The sequence below is a fragment of the Chaetodon auriga genome, chromosome 12 (assembly GCF_051107435.1).
Source record: "Chaetodon auriga isolate fChaAug3 chromosome 12, fChaAug3.hap1, whole genome shotgun sequence".
Classification (NCBI taxonomy): domain Eukaryota; kingdom Metazoa; phylum Chordata; class Actinopteri; order Chaetodontiformes; family Chaetodontidae; genus Chaetodon; species Chaetodon auriga.
The window spans coordinates 12835878-12857919 of record NC_135085.1 but is presented as its reverse complement, the minus strand read 5'-3'; the positions used below and the strand labels follow the sequence as shown (position 1 = coordinate 12857919).

General features: G+C 44.4%; 1 protein-coding gene across 3 annotated transcripts; it reads left to right on the top strand.

The window, feature by feature from the left end:
- Positions 1-801: 801 nt before the first annotated feature.
- Positions 802-21654, top strand: yeats2 (YEATS domain containing 2). Of its 3 annotated transcripts, none has more exons than XM_076745483.1 (30): positions 802-981; positions 1426-1527; positions 1647-1744; positions 1890-1982; positions 2079-2312; positions 2430-2548; positions 3101-3262; positions 4742-4853; positions 5197-5241; positions 5325-5493; positions 5616-5858; positions 6536-6703; positions 7695-7786; positions 8709-8894; positions 8998-9226; positions 9782-9940; positions 10594-10727; positions 11411-11557; positions 12406-12591; positions 13583-13955; positions 14079-14213; positions 14862-14993; positions 15306-15447; positions 15643-15719; positions 15838-15917; positions 17256-17460; positions 18071-18306; positions 18468-18542; positions 18801-18874; positions 20215-21654. In XM_076745483.1, the coding sequence occupies exons 2-30, from the start codon at positions 1428-1430 to the stop codon at positions 20321-20323; spliced, it is 4314 nt and encodes a 1437-aa protein (XP_076601598.1). In that variant the 5' UTR covers positions 802-981; positions 1426-1427; the 3' UTR covers positions 20324-21654. The 3 variants fall into 3 exon arrangements, with proteins under 3 accessions (XP_076601598.1, XP_076601596.1, XP_076601599.1); XM_076745481.1 differs by having other exon boundaries at positions 14859-14993; XM_076745484.1 differs by lacking the exon at positions 14862-14993.
- The last annotated feature ends 388 nt before the right edge of the window (positions 21655-22042 follow it).

Below are 22042 nucleotides of genomic sequence, written 5' to 3'. Positions count from 1 at the left end.
ACAATAGATTGATATAGAATGGATGCCATCCACAGAGTAGATCAAATTTTGATGAAACTGGACTAGGTTGTCCACTTGCCCATGATTCAACTTTGGACAAGTGAAGAGTATGAATCCAGGAGGATGATGAGCAGCTTCAAGTCCTGGAAGAAGGACAGACCACACAGAGGCATTCACACAGAAAGGAGACACAGACAAACACACAGTCATAGAGGGAGACATGATAGCATCAGAGACTTCTTGTCACATGTCATGGCTCTCTAGTTCACGTCATGCTACCTGACAGTGCTCTCGAGCGTGAACATGTAAGATTAGTAATACTTACCATAGCTACTGGCCTGACTTAAAGGCAAGCATATGTGCTGTCCAGTTAAATATCACTGCCAGACTGTAGTCACAATTCTGCCATTTGTTAGCTCTATTGATTTCAATTAAAAAAAATAAACTCCTCATGAAATGATTAGAGGACTAAGAATACCTGAGGAGCTCTTGTGTATTATTACGTCATGAAACCACGCAGGTTGAATGAGGTGATGTTGTACCTAATATCAGTTCAGTTACATCATGTACAGGGTGGCATGCCATCTCCATTCTTGATTGCATGTCACCAGCATCTTGTTTATGTGTGACCTGTCTGGGCAGTTAACGCTAAATGCTTTTAAGAAATGTTATGTTTTTGATAATCTAATCACACAGCCTAAACCCAGTGAACACAACTGCAGAAAGATGACAATGCCACATATTCACAGAGTGCTCCTGAGCAGCAGCATCTATTTTGTAGAATAGCGGTCCCTAGTGGTCGTTTTGCTGAAGTGCAAGGCTAACTATCCACTATTTAGCTTGCTTGTCCACATCGAGATTTAGCAATTTACTAAACACGAGTGTGTAAGATGAATATAGCATAAGGAAAAGGATATGCTCTCACTGAATTAAAACACACGCCTCACAAAGCAACGTTGCTCCGCAGCACAGGGCACTCCAGTAAGTTTGCATTTCAAACAGATTGAACCGGTGTCTACAAATGTGTGCTAGCGTTAGCCAGCTCATCAGCGGTTGCTAACGTTACAGTGCTACTAGCTGCACGGACGACGAGCTCGGATTTCTCTTAAAAGACGTTGTGAGACACCGTCTGGTGGCGTAACGTTCTATTTAAAACACTATAATTGAAGGCTACTGTTTTCTCAAACAATTGGAGGACAGTTTTAACGTTAGGTGTAGACGGTTTGCTAACGCACATTAGCATAGCTAGCTAGCTAATCAGTACTAAAGTTAGCTGTAGGCATGAGCTGTATGTGGCAGCTTCTCTGCTAGCCGGCTAATTCCATGCTAAGTACCATTACAACTGGCCTCGGGAGCATGGACGTGGCTAGCTAACGTTAGCTGTTTTGATATGCATTTTCCTAACATTTTCCTCTTTACGGGCAGTCATGTCGGGAATCAAAAGGAAAATAGAAGGGAATGATCCCGATTATGAGGACATTTCGCTGGTCCAAAATAGCAAGAGAAACAAAGCTGCTGAACATAATGGTAAGTCCATGCTCTGAACCCGCAGACAGTACACCTGCTTTACATATTGAGACAACTAACTAGTAAGTGTACTCAGGTGATGCCGGGTCGTTTAATATGAGTTCCTCCTGCTTTTTCAGCCCGAGAAGCAGCAGTACAGAAGATTGAAACCATCATCAGAGAGCAGTTTTCGTTGGAGATGAAGAACAAAGAGCATGAGATAGATGTGATAAGTCAGGTACCTGGATGATGCTGGTCTTGTCTTTTCAATAAACCATATTTCACTTGTTTTGTATCAGTAATGCAGAAAAGTTGTGTTGATACAGTAACTGACTTCCAAATTAAAGTAGAGCATTCTGGTTCATTTCTCCATTACTTTGCAGCGACTCAATGAAGCCAGGAGGATGATGGACAAGCTAAGGGCGTGCATAGTGGCCAATTACTATGCCAATGCTGGAAGCACAAAGCTGCCAGAGGTAAATTTCCATATATTCATGTTCAGACAGCTGTCAGCTGCTCAATGGCTGTCGGATAGCGCAGTAGAAGCAACAACAATTTCCTCTGTGTCCCAGCATGCTTCCAAGAGTGACCCTGCTGTGCTGAACCATCCAGCCATCCGCAAGTTCCTGGAGTCCCCTTCCCGTTCCTCTTCCCCGCTCAACCAGGGCTCTGAGACTCCTTCTCTGGCCCACTCAGAGTCAGAGTCCCTCTCGCAGCAAGGAGAGGGAGCTGAGAGGGATGGAGAGGGAGCGTGGAGAGAGGACGGCAGCAGGCAGGAACGCAGACCTGGACGCAACATGGGCAAAGTGAGTTCAACTGATGAAGGTGATAGGGTTGGTGATTATTTGGTGGATACTACACATCAGTGTTAATCTTGCATCTTTTTATCTTTCATCTGGTATGCTCTCAATGATTTGTCATAGGATACGTTTGGCGTTCCATTGTCCATTGGAGCAGAGCAGAGGGTGACATACCACACTACTGGAAACGAGGCATCTCGGCTCTATGCAAAGAAGACAATCGTAGTGGGAAATGTGTCCAAGTATGTAACCAGACTAAGCAAAACCTTTAGCTCTTCAGAAAGGATTTAAAAGATTTGACAATAGGTGAAATCTATGAGTGTGTTATAAGCCATACTTTGACTTAACTTTTGGGTACGTACAGTAGTTACCCTGTAGGTGTTGTTGAATTCATTTAAATATCACAGCCAATTGTGACAAATTAATTGTGGTAGAACTGAGCCATATTTTGCTACGAGCAAAGTCTTGATGCAGTTTGAAAATTCACTTCTTATTTGATTTGCTTTCCCTTCTGACTGTTTGATTCAGTGCAATACTAAGTACACATTAATTCTAGGAAGCTTGATTTACAAGGTCCATGTATCTCATGTACACTAAATGTCTTTGGGGTTAAATGGGATAGTCATTTCTTATGTGCTACAGTACATGGCTGTACTGTACATAAGAAGGCTTAAACCTGACCCAGCAGTCATAGACGGGTGATAATAGATAAATGGGATTTGATGAGCTGAGGTTGACCTAGAGTTATTCTTTATTCCTTCTGGTTGTTTTTCCTCTTTATCCCTCATCTTCAGGTACATTCCCCCAGACAAGCGGGAAGAAAATGACCAGTCGACCCATAAGTGGATGGTGTACGTCAGGGGCTCCAGGAGGGAGCCCAGCATTGACCACTTTGTGAAGAAAGTCTGGTTCTTCTTGCATCCCAGCTACAAACCCAACGACCTAGTGGAAGTCAGGTTTGTGCTGCATATTTTTGAATATTGTTTTTCTACATATGTGAGACAGAAAGTGTGTGTAAGAGCTTCTCAGTCATGCACACATTTCCTGTTTTTGGCAGGGCTCCTCTCTTGTTCTAAAAATTAGCACTTGGGTGCTGTTTTATGTGGTTACCTCAGGCACCAATAGAAGTCAGAGAGACAGGGACAAACTTGTTCCATTAAGATTTACCCTCGCAGTGTTTTGTTGCCCATAGACACAATGTTTACTTCTAACCTTTTATTATTATTCTTGGTCAGTGGTTTGCCCCACCTCCTTCCACGCACTACTTTCCAAACTGAAGGAAGTAACAAAGAATTTTGCATTATAGCATCTGGAAGCATAAGAGAAAGGCTTCGTCATCAGGTGATATTTTATTTAGGGCGACTTTCAGATCAGCCTTTAGGAGCAAAAACAGTTCGCTGATATTCACATTGTGTAACGCACACTCAGCAGTAAACAGAGGGAAAATCCTTTAATAAACATTGCCCCCTTGTGGATATTTGAAGATGCAGATTGTCTAGCTCAAAGTAAAAAAAACACTATTTCTCTCCTAGTGATAGATAAATCCTGCCTGTGGCTACTATTTATGCAACCAAGAAAAGACATATTCATTATCCAGATCGTACACACACATCATTAGGTGGGGTCTGTGATGTCATTTAGCACATATGAGTCAGAAGAGAAGTAACCATTAACATGACTAACAGTGGGCACACCTAAATCCTCCACACAGTGTGTTCACTCAGAAAGACATGTGTTTGAGTGTTTGCCTCAGCCCAAAACTCTGAGGTGTGTAGGTTGGTTTTGCACAGTTCATTTAGGAATCACTTAGAAGAACTTTTGGATTTGAATTCTGTAGTTAAGATGTCTCATTTTAGATTTTATCCTTGAAAAGGATAAGCCTCTGGCGTCTGAATAAATGATCTCTTTCATCAGTCAGCAGTCTTATCCTGAGCTGTAGCCTCCTGGCTGTTTCAGCTGACAAGGCACTCACGTTGCTGGAGCAGCCTCTCATAAGCCCCCACTGACTGACTCAAGTCTTCATTCCCAGTGAACCCCACACAGGCCCGGTGCTCTCTGCTGACTCTCGACACAGCCTGAATGTAGATGAAGGGATGAATGAAACAGAAAAAAACAAAAATGCGTCAGTCGTGGGATATACTTGCATATACTCAACATAAAATGCATGCACATGCCCTTGTCAGTGCAGGCAGTCAGAACAGTTTCTGTTATGTGGGGATGAAAACCTCAAGCTTCAAAGGGGGAGAAGAATAGAGCCCTTCAAGCCATTGATTTTAAGAGATTATTTACTCAGTCGGAGTCAGAAACCAGGATGGGAGCTTACATTTTGTTTTTTAACCAAGTCAGTGTGATGTCTCCTCTGTAGATTTTTCTTCTTCTCCAGATTTGTACTTTGATGACGTTACATAAGGTTTTCTGAATGTGTCTGTTCTCAGTGAGCCTCCCTTTCATTTAACACGTCGTGGTTGGGGTGAGTTTCCTGTGAGGATCCAGATCCACTTCAAAGACCCTCGCAACAAGCGTATTGACATCATCCACCAACTAAAGGTCAGAGCAGATCATAGACCACATCGTCAGACTTAGGCACAGTATTTTTCCACACGCAGTTTTAACTGAGCCTCTATAGACTTCCTGATGCATCTGATGTCCCTTTGTTTTTGAACATATCCAGCATAGGGACTTTTGGCGTAGTTAGTATCTATATTGCTGAAGGCACACTGCGTGTTACAACTAGTTCAGAAAGCCTCATGAGAATTGAAAGTTATTTTAGTCATTATTATGAGCCAACATCTACAGTTTCTGAGACTTTTACAACTATTAATGGTGATGGTACTTTATAACCTAAACTCCATAAACGTCTTTATTTTGACCTGCCTTTTTTTCCCTACAGCTGGACAGAACGTACACTGGGCTGCAGACACTTGGGGCAGAAACTGTAAGTTCGAAATGTTCACTCTGTTTCCTGCAGCGACTTTTTTCTCAAAGCTTCACTCTGATGATGAGCTATTTTTGTTCCAGGTGGTTGATGTGGAGCTCCATAGGAACTCTCTCGGGGAGGACTACATCCCTCAGCCCTCTTCCTCCAAGGTGACTCACAGAGCTGCCAGCCCCGTGATGGCTGCCTCTCTCACCCAAAGTTATGGACGCTCCAGTTCTCCCATCTCACATGATGCCAGCGTAGACAAAGGTACACACAGAAACATTTATCTTTTCACGCAAGATCACGAGAAAGTAAGTCTCTTTAATTAGAAGCCTCGTTTTTTTCATCTGTAGCCCTCAACTGAAAAACAGTCTCCAATTTCCCTCCAGGTTTCATAAAATCAGAGACGGGGAGGTCTGCAGGTGGCCATAGCTCCGGCCTCACCGCTGGTGAACGCACCCCAACCCGACCCAAAGTCGGCGACAGGATCACTCTGGGCTCCCACGGCAACTCGGCCTTCCAGCCCATCACAGCAAGCTGTAAGATCGTCCCACAGGGACATCCGCCCAGCCCCACTGAGTCTCCCGGGAAATCATTCCAGCCAATCACCATGAGCTGTAAAATAGTTTCAGGTAAATGTCTCCACCCAGTGGCGAGTTTACAGCGACTTTCATGTCTTTACACACTGCTTTCTGCATAAATAATAATTTTGTGAAATTGGATTTTGTCACTCAAACGTCATAATTTAGCACCCTTTCATCTGATAACTTTGTTAAACAGCCTACTTAAAACATTGGAAACTCAGACTTTATGTTATGTTTATGTTATGTAAGGTAAAGTAAGACTGTAAAAAAAAATTTATAAGAATGGTTTCTGCAGAATATTTTAAGAAGATTTTAAGAAGATTTCTCCAAATTCAATTATTAATGTCTACTTGACAACACTGGAAGGCTGGCAGGACTAAGGTGGTCGAGAGGGGAAACAGTAGATATCATTACATGTTCAGATAATATTTCTTATATATTCAAATTGCAGAACAGTTGCATGAAGTCTGGGAAGCCCTACCAAAGCAAGCATATTAGTTGTAATGTTGCATAAAGGCTGATAGAGATTCAGTCTGTCATTTGATGTGCTTGTATGTATTTTTTCACTCATTCTCTTCGCTGAGCTTCCATCCGAAATCTGATTTGACACGGTGCTTCCCAAAGCATTCATGTGCTTGGAGCTTGTTGCATGTTAATTTGATATTAATATCCTGAAGGCGAATTATTCATCTAATAGCCCGAGCACTTCGCTCTCTCCCCCACAGGTTCTCCCATCTCCACCCCGAGCCACTCTCCACTGCCTCGCACACCCACCACCTCCACCCCTGTCCACAGCAAGCAGAGCTCTTCGTCAGTGCTCAACAACCCCTACATCATTGTTGACAAGCCAGGCCAGGTGATCGGCATGGCTTCCTCATCTGCCGCCTCCACAGGTACACATCTCCTACTCGGTGTCAAAGTGCTCCTTAAAATCGGAAGTGGACCTGCAGCGAAATCGAGCAGCAGTGTCTGAGCCGCCCACACAGAATACAAAAATGGCTGTGAGGATTGTGCTCTGTAGCTGAACAGATGATGAACAATACCCTCTAGACTCTTCCCTTTTCTCTATTTGGTACTTCTTGCTTGTCCTCTTTTACCCGCTCATACTTTGTTACCTAGCTTTGTACTTCCTACCTTCTTTTTTTTTTTCTGTGTCTCTCTCTTTTGTCCCTGTTTTGCACTCATAAAGTATGACGTGTGGTGAGCCAGCAGGATGGTTGCTGGATGAGAGGTTACCATGGTGACTGAGCTGCTGTGTTTCATTGCCAGATTGGGAAGATGAGACCAACGCTCACATCAAGTTTTGTGTGTGTTTGTGTGTGTTGTTCCCCATAAACAAGGTGCACAACTATCTGGAGAGATGATCGCTCACTGTCAGTGTGCACTTCATGCCTGCGTCATTCTTACCTCACCAAGGCTCTTGTATTTATTTCCTCACATCAGCAGCTCCAGTTCATATTCCACTTAGAAGCTCTTTCTCCTTGATTGCTCGCTCTCTCTCATCCACTCAGCCACTCCCACACTTCCTCCGAAAGTGCACAGCTCAACCAGATCTGGCAGCATTGCTGGAGTGCTATTAAGTGAGGTTCTATCAAGCTGGATGAGGTTGATGTGGGTGTTGTGGCTGATTCACCAATCATAGGATAAAATAAATTTTAACGTAAGGAACGAAACTTTAGCAGTTCTCGGCTCTGTGAGTAGATGCAGCAGCCAAAGCTCTGCTTCAGCACCCACGCTGAGTAACCCTGGCATGAAACTGTCACCTCATACCATAATGGCCTTGATGTCTGTGGAAGGAATGGCAGGAACTGCAGTGAGCCATCACCCGCACAGTCATCTCCTTCATGACTTGTTTTGTGTGTTTTTGTGTAAATTATTTCGCAGGAAGCCCCTCTGCCAAACAGTCTGCTGCCCAAGGCACTCGCTCTCCAGCGCCCAAAGTTCACACTGGTACCTTCCTCTCCTCAGGGGTGAAGGTGAGTCGGTCGAGTCTTAATGGTGTCACCCATTAACAAAAATTACTTTTCTGATATTTCGGCATTTGTGCCTATGATAGCTTTTTTGATAGTGACAGATGAAGAGGCAGACAGGAAGAGAGAGAGGAGGTTATGACTTTGCCTGCTGCAATCGAACCAGAAACAGTCGCGACCATGTGATATGCGCCGTAGCTTTTCGGCTACCAAGGCGCTTCTAAAACACCTCTTTTTACTCATCTGTTCCTACCAATGTGAACATAGCCTGCCCCTGTAGTATCTGTATCTTTAACAAAGCAGAGAGTGGTATTAATAGTAGGCCAGGGTGCTATCTTCAGCAGATGCGAGTGCCTTGGCAAGCTATTTAAATGGGACATCACTCTGAAGATAGGAGTGGGTGCTGGGAGCTTTGCAGGGAGAGAATTGTATGGTTTCTGTTTCGCTCAGTGTCAATACCCCACTGTAAAAACCTCCCACTCCCATGTGCTCTCCATCCCATCATTACCACTGAAGAATGAAACACAGATTCTCTTAAAATTTCTGTTTTATCACAGTGGTACTTTCATTGGCTCAGATTCTGCCTCTGTTGTAGTACTAAAGGCCAGTGCAGATGGGGATAGATGGGGAATATAAGAACATCTCCTTGATGAATAAATGATGATGCTGATTATCAAAAATCTGTTTTAAACAACTGATCTCTTCTTGCTGCTCTGCAGTCTGTAGCCTGTTGAAAAAAGAAATGAGGTCAGCTCAGTGATACGGTCAAAACGGATCATGTTGATCACTAAATTATGCATTTTTAAGTAGAAAGTAAAATTCCCACCAATTAAAACAGCTGCGATATTTACAAGCGGTTGTGGTTTGTGGCAGTGTGGCCTTCCTGCTCCATTCCTCTCCATGTGCTCCACGCTTACCTCTTGTGCAGGTTATTATCAAGCAGGAGCCGGGGGAAGTTTCAACACAGCAGCAGCAGATGGTTTCCACAGTAACCAGCCAGCAGCAACCTGCTGCTACACCAGCACACCAGTTTGTCGCAGTGAAGGGAGGTCACATGATCTCCATGTCGGCCCAGAAACAGGCAGGAGGGGCCACAGGGGCCACAACTGGCAAGGTCGGTCTGTCATGCATATACCAACACACTCCTACACAGACGCACATCGACCATTTACGTGCTTTTACATGTCACTCAGAAACTGCACTCCTCTCGTTTCCAGATGTTAGGCATTCCTGTTAGCTCCACGCTTCAGTCTGCGGTCAAACAGGTGGCTATCAGCAGTGGACAGATTCTGGTTGCCAAGGGCAACCCGTCAGTCTCCAAGGTGATGGGCGGGAAGCAGGTTTTGGCTCAGGGAGTTGCTAAAGCCATCGTCAGTGGAGCCAGCGGCATCTCCGGTCAGCAGGCTGCTGCCAAGGCGGCCGGAGGTTCAAGTGGAAAGAGCGGAGGTCAGAGTTCAGACCACTCTACTCAACTCATCATAAAACACACTTTATTCACACTCGACTGAAACAGAATCTAGTCTTTCCGCTGTTTCAACAGTCACCGGTTTTGGTTGGGTCAAAATAAACCTTTAATTCAGCTAAATGTGAAATATTCTGTCTCTACAAGCTGTTTTCCCTCACGCTGCTGTTAATGACGAGCTCACTGAACAAAGTCTGCAACTAAGCAGCAGCAATCACTCGTTCTTCAGGGGCAGACCATTGACTTTACCACATAAAACAACAAAAATTGGTGATAGACTCAGCCAGTCAGCCGATAGCTGATATATTCATCCAATCAGCCAACCCTGCTACTGTGTTAGTAATTATGAGGGAAAATAATTTCTCAAAGGTGTGGGGTCTGTCGTGTACATAAACTTGTACTTGGACTGAAGTGTTCAGGTTTAGTGAAGGAAAATCTATTTATGTTGAATATTAAGATCCATTTCCTTTTCCAAACTTTGCAGTGTGATTTCAAAGGTGGGTGAATAATAATTTTCTTCTTTGTGTGCATGTCCTTAGTGATGGCTACTCTTCAGCTTCCAGCCAACAACCTGGCCAATCTGGCCAATTTGCCTCCAGGCACCAAGCTCTACCTGACCACCAACAGTAAGAACCCCTCAGGGAAGGGCAAGCTGCTTCTCATCCCACAGGGAGCAATCCTCCGAGCCTCCAGTGCAAGTGAGACACGCTGCATCTGTATTCATCTTTTTACATACAGACACTGGCGAAAGAATCGTTGTTATTTAGCCTTCCTTCCTTCATGCTGAATTTCAGTCATATATTTGACACATGTGTCTCTGACATGGACAGTTGAGATTGGTAGCCTTTGGAGTGGTTTGGGACTAACTGAATCTAATACATGAGTGTGTAGGTGACTCAGTATCTGGGGTCAGTGTCCCAGCCAAATGACATTTCCCTCCATGCCTCAAGCTGTAGACACTGTATTAAAAATGTTGTTGCTCTTGGCTCATCATAAAGTTTGGGGAAGAGTAAGAAACCCACTTCTGAAGTGACTTAAGGATTTTGCCTGCGACAGTACCTTCTGGACAGTGACTCAGTCCTTGTCATCTATTTCTTTCTGCAGTTTTTTTAACGTGTATTGCGAGACTAGACTCCCTCACACAGCCCACTTCCTGTCAGATACAGAGATGTAGCAACATCCTATATTTGATTTGATCTCTCTGCTTCAGAATCGTTTGTCTAAGTAAAATGTGCTTTTTTTTTTTTAATTGAAAATGGTGAATAGAAGACCAGCTGTAATTTGAGATAAAGAGTAACAGGATTGTTTGTCAGATTTGAGACTGATGTGTATGTGGCTGTCTGTAATTTAGGTCAGCAGTCCCAGAGCAGCTCGTCGGCAGGCGCTGGGGGCTCTCAGACCTCCTCCTCCTCCTCCTCTTCCTCTTCCAGCAGTCTGCCTTCGAACCTCTCCTACACATCTTATATCCTTAAACAGACCCCACAGGTGGGTAGAAATACATTTACACTACAGTATAAACAAACCTTACAGACCAGCATGCTCGAGTATTAAAAACATTCTCTTTGATGTCTTTTGTGTCAATGTGGATTCTCATTTTTGGCGCATTAGTATTAATTTGCTGGCATATTTCCAGCAGTGTTTGAATAAGTCTGCAGGAATCTGAAGGTGCTTTCACATAAACCATTTTAATACTCACCACAGTTAAAAAAGATGATTTTAGATTTTCTTTCTCCGTAGCGTGACATGCCCGGTCTGCAGATTGTTTTCCTCTGTGACTGTCAGATGTCGAGCCTGGTGTGTTCTTAATTAGACACATTCATTATAGCAACATTGATCCTGTAGCCAGCTTTAGATCAGTGCTGCCTGTGCATTTAGCCAACAGGATGCAATGAAGTTATCTGCACAGGTTTCACCGACGTTTAAAGTAAGGAGCAGGGCTGCGCTTCCTAAAAATGATCAGTCTTCAAGGATATGAGTGTTTTGTGAGTTTATCTCCTTAAACAGGTAAAGGGCTTGTGTCTACACACACACACACACACACACACACACACTTTTTTCCTGTTTGTTAACATTGTGTGATTAACTGATTAAATTCAGTGTCAGTGAACTTGTCATGGTCTGCGTTCAGAGTGATATGTTCCCTAACCTTCTTGGTCCATTTCACCCAGGGCACGTTTCTGGTTGGCCAGCCAGCACAAGGTTCGGGAAAGCAGGGGGGTTCCAGTTCAGCAGGTCATGCAGCATCATCTCCAGCAGCTGTTTCCCAGCAGGCCATCCGGGTGACAGCTGGACAGAAGGCGGCCATCTTGGCTCAGGTCAGTACAGGTAACAAGACTGAGGGCAGGACTTCACTGTATCCTCTACGGCAGGGGTGGGGAACATCTGGTCCCTGCAAGACCACTTAGTCCAGCTGGTGAGATAATTTATTAATACAACCCCCCCCCCAGCAAGTCAGAAATACAGATAAAGCAAGACAGCAAGTAGTAGAAAACCACCTTCAAGTAGCATCTTTATCACTACCAAACACACATTCAAAGAGGGGTGTTAGTAAACACCACTGTGGACATCACATGCAAAGTTTGTGCTATTTCACACACCAACTGGCAGACCTACCAGTCATCCGGGACTCGTCTGTCAGTCTGTTTTGATGGGTTCTGTGAGTGCTCTGTGATAGGCAGATTAAAACTAGTGATTATGCTTTTGGCAGAGATCAGAGTCAGTAATTATGGCTAATTCACCTCATTCCTAAAATGCTGTTCTTACTTCCCTCTATGAATAAACTTGATGAGTTCCCTGATCTCAATTTTCTCTGGAGGAAATAAAAAGAAGCCAATTTCAGATGCTTATTTTAAGTGAGAAGCACTACGATTCAAGTCAAACTAAGAATCCCTGTATGTTTCTGAGATCGTGTCCAGACTGCATGTTGTGTAATTATCCCATTGCAGCTTTTCACACTCCTTACAGTGCTTAGACTATACCATAAATAAAACACTGTACAGATCTAAATACTGTAAAATATACTAGGCTGCTGGGGTAGCCTGGATTGAACTGTATTTTCTGCCACCTCTCTTGCTTGCTTGCCATTTTAAGTATATTGATATAGACAATTGTTGTGGATTGTAAGTGACCCTAAATTCAACTTTGTCATTTCTGTGACTGACAGGTGGTGGGCGGCTCCCAGGGTGCACAGGTGAAGCTGTCTGACGGCTCTGTCAAGACAGTAACAGCGGCGGCAGCAGGCCACTTGTCCAAGCCGGGGACGACCACATTGAGGATGACAGGTGGAGTCATCACTGCCGCTAGCTCCACCCCCAGCTCTGCCAGCGCTGCTGCAGCCAGCCAACAACAGGCTAGTTTCACAGTTCTCGTGTTTTTCTGTTTTATACCACCTTACAGCTGGGTTGAAATCGCTTGTAAAAAGGAACAAACAGCAGTTACATTAAAAATGGATTTGAAGTATTTCTTTTATGCTTGCTAGCTGCTTATTTGGGTTTCAAGTGTCCCAGATTGCCAAACTAGTTACATTCCCACCAAATACAGTTTAATATGAAAGTTTAAATTCTGTGTTTTTATGATGTGAGGATTATTTTCATGGTGGAGTTAGATGCTTTCTAGTGGATGAAATTTCATTGCTTTTATGCTTCTGTGATAAAAGTTGTGTTGATTTGCTCCTGCAGCATGAATAGATGGAAGACAGTAGAGTGCAGGAGCAAGGTCAGTGTTGTATTCGCCACTGAGAGAGTGTAGATGGTGTGTGAAGAGCCCTAAGCAGCGGTCTGCATTTGGGTGATTACAGCTTTAGAGTCAGTGGCCAGGCCTCATTAACTTGAGAAATGGAAACACACAAAAAGACTTCCTAAAGGCTCCAACCTACAAAAACAAATATGTATGCAGTATGTAACAGAGGAAAACGCTCACTGTCCTGAAGATGTTGACACAAACACAAAAGAGGAATACATCACTGCTTTTCCAGTTTTGGAAAAACATCCTTTTCAGGGCTGTTAATTGACATATGAGGACTCTCTGTGAGAGAAATGTCTTTTGTCTTTGAGAATTCCATAAAATCGGTGACCTGATCAGCATCTCTCGCTCTGGGAGTTACATGGCACTGGAAAACAAACGTGACCAGAGCAAAGAAAAGGAAACTTTGAATTTCCCAGCAGTCCCTCATTGTGGGACTGCTGTTGTGTTGTTACAAGGAAGCATGTTATGCATACTATAGTAGCACAATTTGTCATCATAACAATATCAGACGGTATAAACCCATTGAAAGAGAGCAAAATGTCAGTGTTTCTGTTTATTTGCTGGTTGACAGCTGTGTTTCTGTGCACTCCCTGCAGCCTGGCGATGCTGGGAAGTCTGCCTCTCAGCACCACTCGCTCCTGGTGGCAGCCAACCAAGCAGCAGTAATCAGTGCCGCTAAGAGCGCCAGCGCTGCGGCTGGCGGCAGCCTGTCAAAGACGGCCGTGGCCACCTTGGTTAAGGGAGCTGGCAGCTCTGCCACAATGACAAAGAGCGCTGCGAGTTCAACCGGAGCCGTGGTAACAGTTGCCAAAGGCGTCACCAACATGCCCGTCATCAGCATGTCTAAGGGTGCAGGGGTGGGCGCTGTGGTCGGTGTGTCCAAAAGCAGTGGCACGTCATTGGTCACCGCAGCCTCATTAGTCAGTGGAGTGGCAGCAGGAGGAGGGAAGACGGGGGCTACTCTCTCAGGTATGTGTCCCCTGATTATCACCTGATTTGCATGAGTTCATAAGTTTAATAATCTGAACAAATCTGGTATAGGTCGAGCCACAGATTGCTCTTCATCTGGAATATATTGTGTTTTGTGTCTAGGTATGCTGAAGATCCACTCTGGAGGTTCCAGCTCCCAGCAGACAGTCTTAACTATCCCTGCCAACCAGCTGAAGCAGCTGGGGGTTGGCACTGGATCCGGAGGGCTGCAGACCATCCTCATGCCTGTTGGGAAGGGTAAGCATGGCTGAGACAACCCACTGATACACTCAGCTAGCACAACAATCAGCCTCATCACTTCTTCAAATGAAGAGTCTTTTATAACCAAAAAAAAAAAAAAAAAAAAAAAAAAAAGCTTTCCAACTAGAAAAACTGTACTCGACCTCAAAAGCATAAATCACTCCTGAAAGTAGACAAAAGGCCGTGGCAAGGGTATGTGAATAAAACATGAAGCAGTATTGGCTTTGGTTGCTTTGTGGATGTGCCGCGTCTTCTGCAACACGTTTCTGAAGAGCAGATGCTGAAGTACAGCATGTTGTTCTCTCAGATGAGTTTAAAAGAGAAAGACTAAAGTAGCAACATTATCCACTTTGTCTTTCTGAACTGACTTTATTTAGTTAATACACAGTGTGATTTATTTCTGATGGATGCTCAAACACGCTATAGATTCTCCTCTCTGCAGTAAACCATCTTCCTCCCCTCTCATTTTCCATCTTACTGTTAAGCCTATTTACCTAATGGGCCATTGATCCATCGCGTGTGTGTGTGCGTGCGTGTGTGTGTGTGCGTGTGTGTGTGCGCGTGTGTGTGTGCGCGTGTGCGTGTGTGTGTGTGTGCGTGTGCGTGTGTGTGTGTGTGTGTGTGTGTTTCTTCTGTGTGTAGTAGTGTCTAAAGGCCCAGTCTCCAGTACTCCTTACTCCTCCTCCTCCTCCACCACCCCTGGAGCAGCTGGAGCTGGAGCCTCCCCAAGTCCTGCCAGCCAGTCGTCCCCCTCCCTTGTCCTGCCTCTGGCACAAGGTGAGAGGGGTCCATCTCCACTCCGCCCACTCCACTCTCATTCTTTCCCTCTTTTATTCCCAACCTCCATTTTCTTCCATTTCCTCATGTTTTGATACTAGTGGCAAAACCAAACTGAGTTTTGGCACTGATACCGAGACCTTTTTTGATGCCCTGTTTTACTGAATAAAACCTTTAAAACTAGTTTCACTTGAATGAAATATTTCACCTTCAAACGCATCAGTGTTGAATACAAACCACAAGGAACAACTTCAACCTCGAACTCAGTGGAGTCATCCATCTCTCTTTCGTGCTTTCTGTTTGCCGCCACAGTGAAGACAGAGCCAGGCGCTGGCACAGCTGGTCCATCCCCCCCGGTGACCACTCCTGCCCCCACCTCTGCCCACGTTGCCTCAGCAGCCACCACAGTCAAGCAGGAGCAAGGGGCAGATAACTCTGCACACGACCTCATCAAGTAAGAGCAACTCACGATGCTTCTTTAACGTACAGCGCATGAATGATTCTGCTAAAGGAATTTCAGTGTTAGTATCTCCAGTTCTAACTCAGTGAAGAACAGTGTAACTTCATTTGTCACGTAGCTTTCAGTATGTTAATGGAGGGTTTGAATCATTTCTGGTCAGTCACCTCACACTTGTGATTCCCTCCTCAGCACTGAGCACATAGAGACCATGATGCAGCTGCTGACAGCCGTGGTGAAGAAATTCCCTCTGATTGTGCCAGATAAGAGTGAGTGATCTCGCCTTCCAGTTGGTGTGTTTTAAAACCGACTCCATATATTCAATGACAGTGAAAGCTAACGCGCTGGGGTTTGTCAAGCTCTTTAATTCCTTCTTTGTTCATTTAGCTGAAGACTCCCATCCGTTCTGTGCCTCTTCAACCGAGCAGTATTATTCCTGGAATATTGGCAAGCGCAGAGCATCAGAGGTGACCTCTTGTTGTGTGTGTTTGTGTGTGCGTAGTGATAAATGCTGTGCGTTGTCTGTGCCTTTGAGTGATTGTAAAGCCTCAGTGGAGTCAAACTGTTGACAAGACAGCAGAGCTAATTTTGTTGGCAAAAACTAGAATGGTGGAACTGTGACAATAAAAATAATCAGCAGCTATTTTCATGATCAGTTCATCATTTTAAGTGCATTTTCAGCTTACAGTTTGGCGATTTGCTGCTTTTCTTTCTCTTATGTGATAATGAAACTGAATATATTTGATTTTGGAAGACGACATGTTGGGCTTCAGGAAATTGTGACCTTTTTTTGCACTTTTTTCTGGCATGACTGAATAATTACTGATGACTGATGGGGGAAATATGGTATGTAGGCAGGTATGTAGGTAGAGGAGTGAAATGATTAGATGGGCTTATAACAAGCCTGTAGCAGCCTCAGATGCCAAATTACTTTCTTTCTTTCTTTCTTTCTTTCTTTTTTTGATTTTTTTTGTCACAGCAGTTGATTTAATGATTGCTTTCAGGATGTAAAGAGAATTTCAACAAATATACCGAAAAATGCTTCTAAAATACTTTCCTACTTCAGCTTTAATGCACATATTTTAATGCACTCGTGGCCCTTTTTGTTAGCTGAGTGTTTGCTGCACTTCAGAAGGAGAAAGCTTGTTTTTCCAGGATTAAGTGTTACATTGAACACATTTCACTGCTCTGCTTGCAGTGCAGTTTCCTTCAGTTAAGGTTTAATTTAACCTCATTAATATCTGACAGTAACAGCAGCCACTTACTAGCGGTTACTGTCCAGGTTCCAGGGTGAGGGCGTCTGTAATGTCAGTGATAATTTGCATCGTTTGCACTTTTGTTGTCTGTGTAATCTGTCTTGGTGCCCGGTGCTGGACCCCTGACTCAGCGCGCTTTCTGCTTGCCTCATGTCTTCCTATCTATCTGGTCAGATGTGTATCTCTGTCTGGTTGTCTCCCCTCATCTCTTCCAAGTGCGTTCATCAATAGCTCATACAGGCCAGCCCGTGTCTTAGCTGTCTATTCTCGTTCTTTACTAACATAAAAGGCTCTCAGACGAGCGCAGACATGAGTATTTATATCTAGAGGTCACTAATTTACTTAGGGGACAGGGGACTCAAAGCACTTCATTCAGCAGTACAAGGACAGCAGCAGATAGACTGCAAGGTAGCCGATACTGGACTGGAGAGATTGTAGGTGCCCAAATTTATGCTCATCAAGTGTTTGCAGTCACAAACTGGTCATCTATGTCAAGCTGACGCCTAATGTACAGTTTTACATAACAGAGTTTGCCGTGTCTCTGTGTAGCTTCAGCGAGCAGTGGCAGTAAAGCGGCTCGTCCAGGATGTGTTGGACCGCTCGCCCCGCCTGCAGGCCCTCACCCCCCCAAAGACCAGAGAGGTGGTGCAGTGGTGCCGGCAGAGGGGCTACACGCCACCTGATCTGGAGCCCCAACGCAAGAATGACGACGAGTCCATCGAGGACATCCTCACGCAGATCGACAACGAGCCCGGTGAGTTTGTGCTTTTGGTGCAAAGCTTCTACACAGGGATTCTTTACTTTGGCTTGTTTTTTTTGCGATTTCACAGTCTGCTCGTTTCTTCTTTTCAGCAGCTCACAGTGAATCAATATTTTCCCTTTCAGTGCTGCATGTGTGGGTGTAGTTCTTCTGCAGTTACCGGTTGGTCCAGTAATGTTTGCAGTCCAGTAGTTTGTGAGGGCGGCCAGTGAGCAGCCTCGGCGTTTTTGTTGGGCCGTGTCGTTTTATTCACAGCGACTTCTCATTAATTCTGCCTTTTGTTGCTAAAGGGTGAGAGACAAGGCTGCTCAGCTGAGTGAGTCACACACTCGCCTGAGCCAGACGAAATGACAGTCTGTTTGTGTTCTCCTCATCGCTCCTTCTTTCCCAGATATCTTGATTTCTAATTGTCAGATTGCTGAACTGGTAAAATGAGCCAGTCATTCACAAAAGCAAATCCCTCTGACATTTCTCAACTTTCTTCCTTTTAAACACGCAGCCACACATCAAGCCGCTGAATCAAACACTGATGCTGTGGCCCTTCATGTTGTGCTAGGACGCCGCAGTGAAACTGTGTCAAACGTACATATGAATGTGTCCACAGAGTGCCCTACGACCCTGAGTAGCTGCGAGGAGCTGGTGCTCCGGCTGGAGCAGATGCAAGCCCTGCTGAAGACCGAGCCAGAGGAGGCAGATGATGAAATAGTGGACATTGTCACGGTGACTCCTCCCTGCCAGAAACTAAAGGTCAAAGAGGAGGAGCAAGAGGCTGACGCGGAGCCCAAGTTCTTCCTGGGCCCCTGCGTGTCCGCTCAGTTTATCAGCGAAACAGCTCAGCAGGTCAGCAGCAGGGTTTTGGGAGGGGTAATGGAGGGACAGTTGATAAATTCAACCAATAACATCCTGGTATTTTGCCGCTTTTAGTAACTGAATTTTTAAGTAGAAGAAGCTGCACCACTCTCTCCATTTTTATATGATGCTGACCCCTCTGTCTCTCCCAGATCGGGGTAACCTTCCAGCCAGTCGAGGTGGAGAAGAATGTGTTCGCTCCGGGAGTGGAAGCCATGATTCTGAAGGTCGGTCACTATACAGGCCAGAACAGGGAGAAAAAAAACAGAAAAGAAAAGAAAAGTTGGCCATTCACAGCACCTCACCATTACCTCAACATACCCTTGACTAGAATGATGAATATACAGTATGTATAAAATGTACACCCGCACAGCATTGCGTGTTTCACCTTGTACTGTACGAGTGAGTGGGTTTCTTTGTGACTAATGGTGTGTGTGTGTGTGTGTGTGTGTGTGTGTGTGTGTGTGTGTGTGTGTACACTGCAGGCTACCGAACAGTTTGCCAGTGACATCCTGAGAGAAGCTCTGGCTGGGGCCTACGCCAAATCCCCTCAGAACAGGTCAGCCTCTGTTTTTTCTCTCTCTCTCTCTCTCACATGCAACCTGCTTAGTGCTCCATTTTTCTCTGCGTTCGTCGTATCTAGGGCTGGTTCAGACAACCAGTGTGCGGCTCAGATTGTTCTCAACTTGTCCACAGCAAGAAAAATTAATAATGAATGAACAGATATCCCATAATAACTGCTTCAGAACATTATCGAACTCCAGAATTTACAGCAGCTTAAATAGTTTCATTAATGACGGGATGATGCTTTACTTTGCTGTGTTTGGGTGAACACTGTAGAAACACCGTCTGAGCTAACTGTTTTTAGATTTTTTATTTCTTATTGTCAAAAAAATACCATGAAAACAGAGACCAACTATATTTTCTCTGAATCCAAAGCTTAATTTATCTCATACCTCTGTGCCACAGAGCTCTATTGTTCTCTACAAACGTATTAAAACCTGCTCTGGGTAACATCATCATTATAGTGAACTTTAGTCAGTCATACATACGCCATCCTACTGCTGTTAATACTTGGCAGAACTCCCAAAAGCGTATTCATCCGCAGCTGAAAATAGTCTCAAAAACTGACTATTTGCTCTTGTTTACAGTGCCCAGCTGTTTTTGGAGAAACTAAAGCCTTTTAAAAAATATGCAGTATATTTGAGAGCTTTTTTGCTGTTGTTTTGTTTTTTTTGTTTTTTTCTGTCTTCTGTAGAAACAAATGGGCTTGTGGCAGAGATACAGCATGGTAGGAAAGTATTGAGAGGCTCTTTGATGGTTTTGTTTTGTTTTTCTGGGATTTGTTGACAATAAGAAAAAAATGGAATAACACCAGCCGTACCCTTTAAAGGTTTTGTAGATGTTAGTGTAAAGAGATCCATCGGGTGCATTTTCCTCAGCGAGATCACTTAACTGAAGACATCTGAAATATCAGTAATTATTATTATGGTTGCTGTGTCAATTCTATTATATGCAGTTGTACATAAGGATGACTGAAAGTTAAATTAATTTCCAAGCACAGCAGTGTAACTGCTAAATACTGGTAACATCTGCACATCTGGTCCATCTTTTGGACCGTCTTATGTAACATCTGCATGCAGAAACCGAGGAGTCATTCTATGCTCTGCTTAAACATCAGCAGTCTCTACTGTCCTTACATACAGAGTATTAATGTGTATTGTTCCATTTGCATGATGTAACACACTGAGCTGAACTGATATAACAGACCTCAGAGTGCATTTATTCAGAGCTTAATGTTCAACAAAACTTACCACGACAAAGTCAGAAATATTCAGAGGCCAAGCAGTGACGTCCCAGGCAGGCTGAACTTTAACTCTGTCACACTGGGCTTCACAGGGCTCCAAAAGAGATCACAGCCATGAACATCCACCAGGCGGTCAGTAGCATCCCCACCTGTGACTTCCTCACCAACACACACATGGGTTACCTGTCTAAGGACAACTGAGGCATAACGAGACTGGCATTGACTTCTGACCGACACGCACAAAGATGTGAGGACTGTCTGAACTGCTGGTTGTGACGGAGAGACTCTGCGAGCTGACAGCTGCACTGCTCCGTGAAGACTCACACCTGGATGTAGTCCTGTTGCCTCAGGTTGCGCAGTAATAACTAATGTACTGTATTCATTAACTTGATCCTAGAAGGGCTCAGCTTGCTTCTCGCAGCAGCGGAATAACAAATGTTTCTAATACTCTGGGTATATTGTAACGTTTCAGTCCCAGTGTAGCGAGAGAAGCGGCACTGTGGGACTCGTGTTATTCGATTTTGAGAGGCTGCCACGCTCTCGCTTACCTCATAACAAGATTATTTTAATGATGAAGTGTTTTGCAGCCAGACAGCCAGCTAGACATCAGGGAAATGAAGCCTGAGTGACTTACAGGGCTCAGTGATAACATCAGACAGCTTCAGCCTGCCGTCGCACCGCCTGAACTGGAACCAGATTCAGTTCACCAGCAGAGGTGAACCACAGATTTCCAGCAGGCCTGAAGCACTAATGAACGTCTGAGCATTAGAATTCTCCAGCCATCGTGTTGATAGTGGCGTCTGGTGGCAAAGCAAACACTGAGATTTTTCCAAAAGTGTCATTGCCATGGCAACAATGATCCGTCATCATGAGCATCCTTTGATGTATTTCAGTGTTACCTGGCAGAGGTAATTATGGCTCTTGCAATATGGCTGTTTTCTAAGGCTGTTAGAAGAGGCGGCTGATTCATGTTTGTTATTTTTATGTCGAGACCTTCAGCAAATCTGTTACTGGATCTATGAATTCAAGACCATTACTCGATATTTATCTTCTCTTCTTCGTGACCCGGGTTTGATAGCCAGCTGAAAGTGCTTTTAAGTGTTCTGTTTTACAACCGTAATGTATCGATCATGTAATGTACACTGTGTATATGACCAATATGAAATAGATGGTGTTTTCAAATCCAGTTTTATTTTTTTATCTGTGAACTGTAATGCCCTCACAGTAGTGAATGTGTGTGCGTGTGTGAATATGTGGACGGTGGATGTAGTCAAAATGTTAAAGCAGTTGGTGGGAGGTGAGCGCCCGTGTGTGTTCTGTCAGCTGGCGTCACGTCGGTAGTTCTGTGTCTCGTGGAGCTTTGAATTGCGTTAATGTGCGGACGAGTGCAAGCGTTTGGCCCGAGTGCTTGTGATGCCTGTTCAGCCGAATTAGTTTAGGAGATGACACCCAAATGTTGTATTTTATTGTTCCAGTGCAAACCAAAAAATATAATCAATATTCTTGTAATAAACAAAGAAAAACTCTGGTTGAATGATGGCTCTTTTTTAAGTTACAGTCAAGTTGTAGACGACGGGCTGCAGTGTCTCTTCACTCAGGAGGGATAATGTGGGCACCTGTTACACTGGAGGGTTAAAGGGCCAAGTCATTTTATTTGGCTCTGCTGGTGTGCTGGATAATGCGAGCCAGGCAGCTGCTTCCCTCTGATTTAAACGTTCAGTGTGGAGGATTTAGTGGCGTCTAGCAGTGAGGCTGCACGTTGCAACCAGTTGAGCGCTCCGGTGCAACAGAGCTGGTGTTGGGTTTGTTCGCTCTGGGCCACCGTAGAAACATGGTGGACTCGATACACGTGATGCACAGAGCTCATTCTAAGGTAACAAAAATACAACAGTTCTTATTTCTTTTTGGTGATTCTGTTTT

What these genes read in the sequence shown, in the direction of transcription:
- yeats2 (XM_076745481.1), top strand. Translation starts at nt 1,428, where the DNA reads ATGTCGGGAATCAAAAGGAAAATAGAAGGGAATGATCCCGATTATGAG. An exon ending in CTGGACGCAACATGGGCAAA is followed by an intron (nt 2,313 to 2,429) that starts GTGAGTTCAACT and finishes GATTTGTCATAG; the next exon opens with GATACGTTTGGCGTTCCATT. An exon ending in CAGGGGCCACAACTGGCAAG is followed by an intron (nt 8,895 to 8,997) that starts GTCGGTCTGTCA and finishes TCTCGTTTCCAG; the next exon opens with ATGTTAGGCATTCCTGTTAG.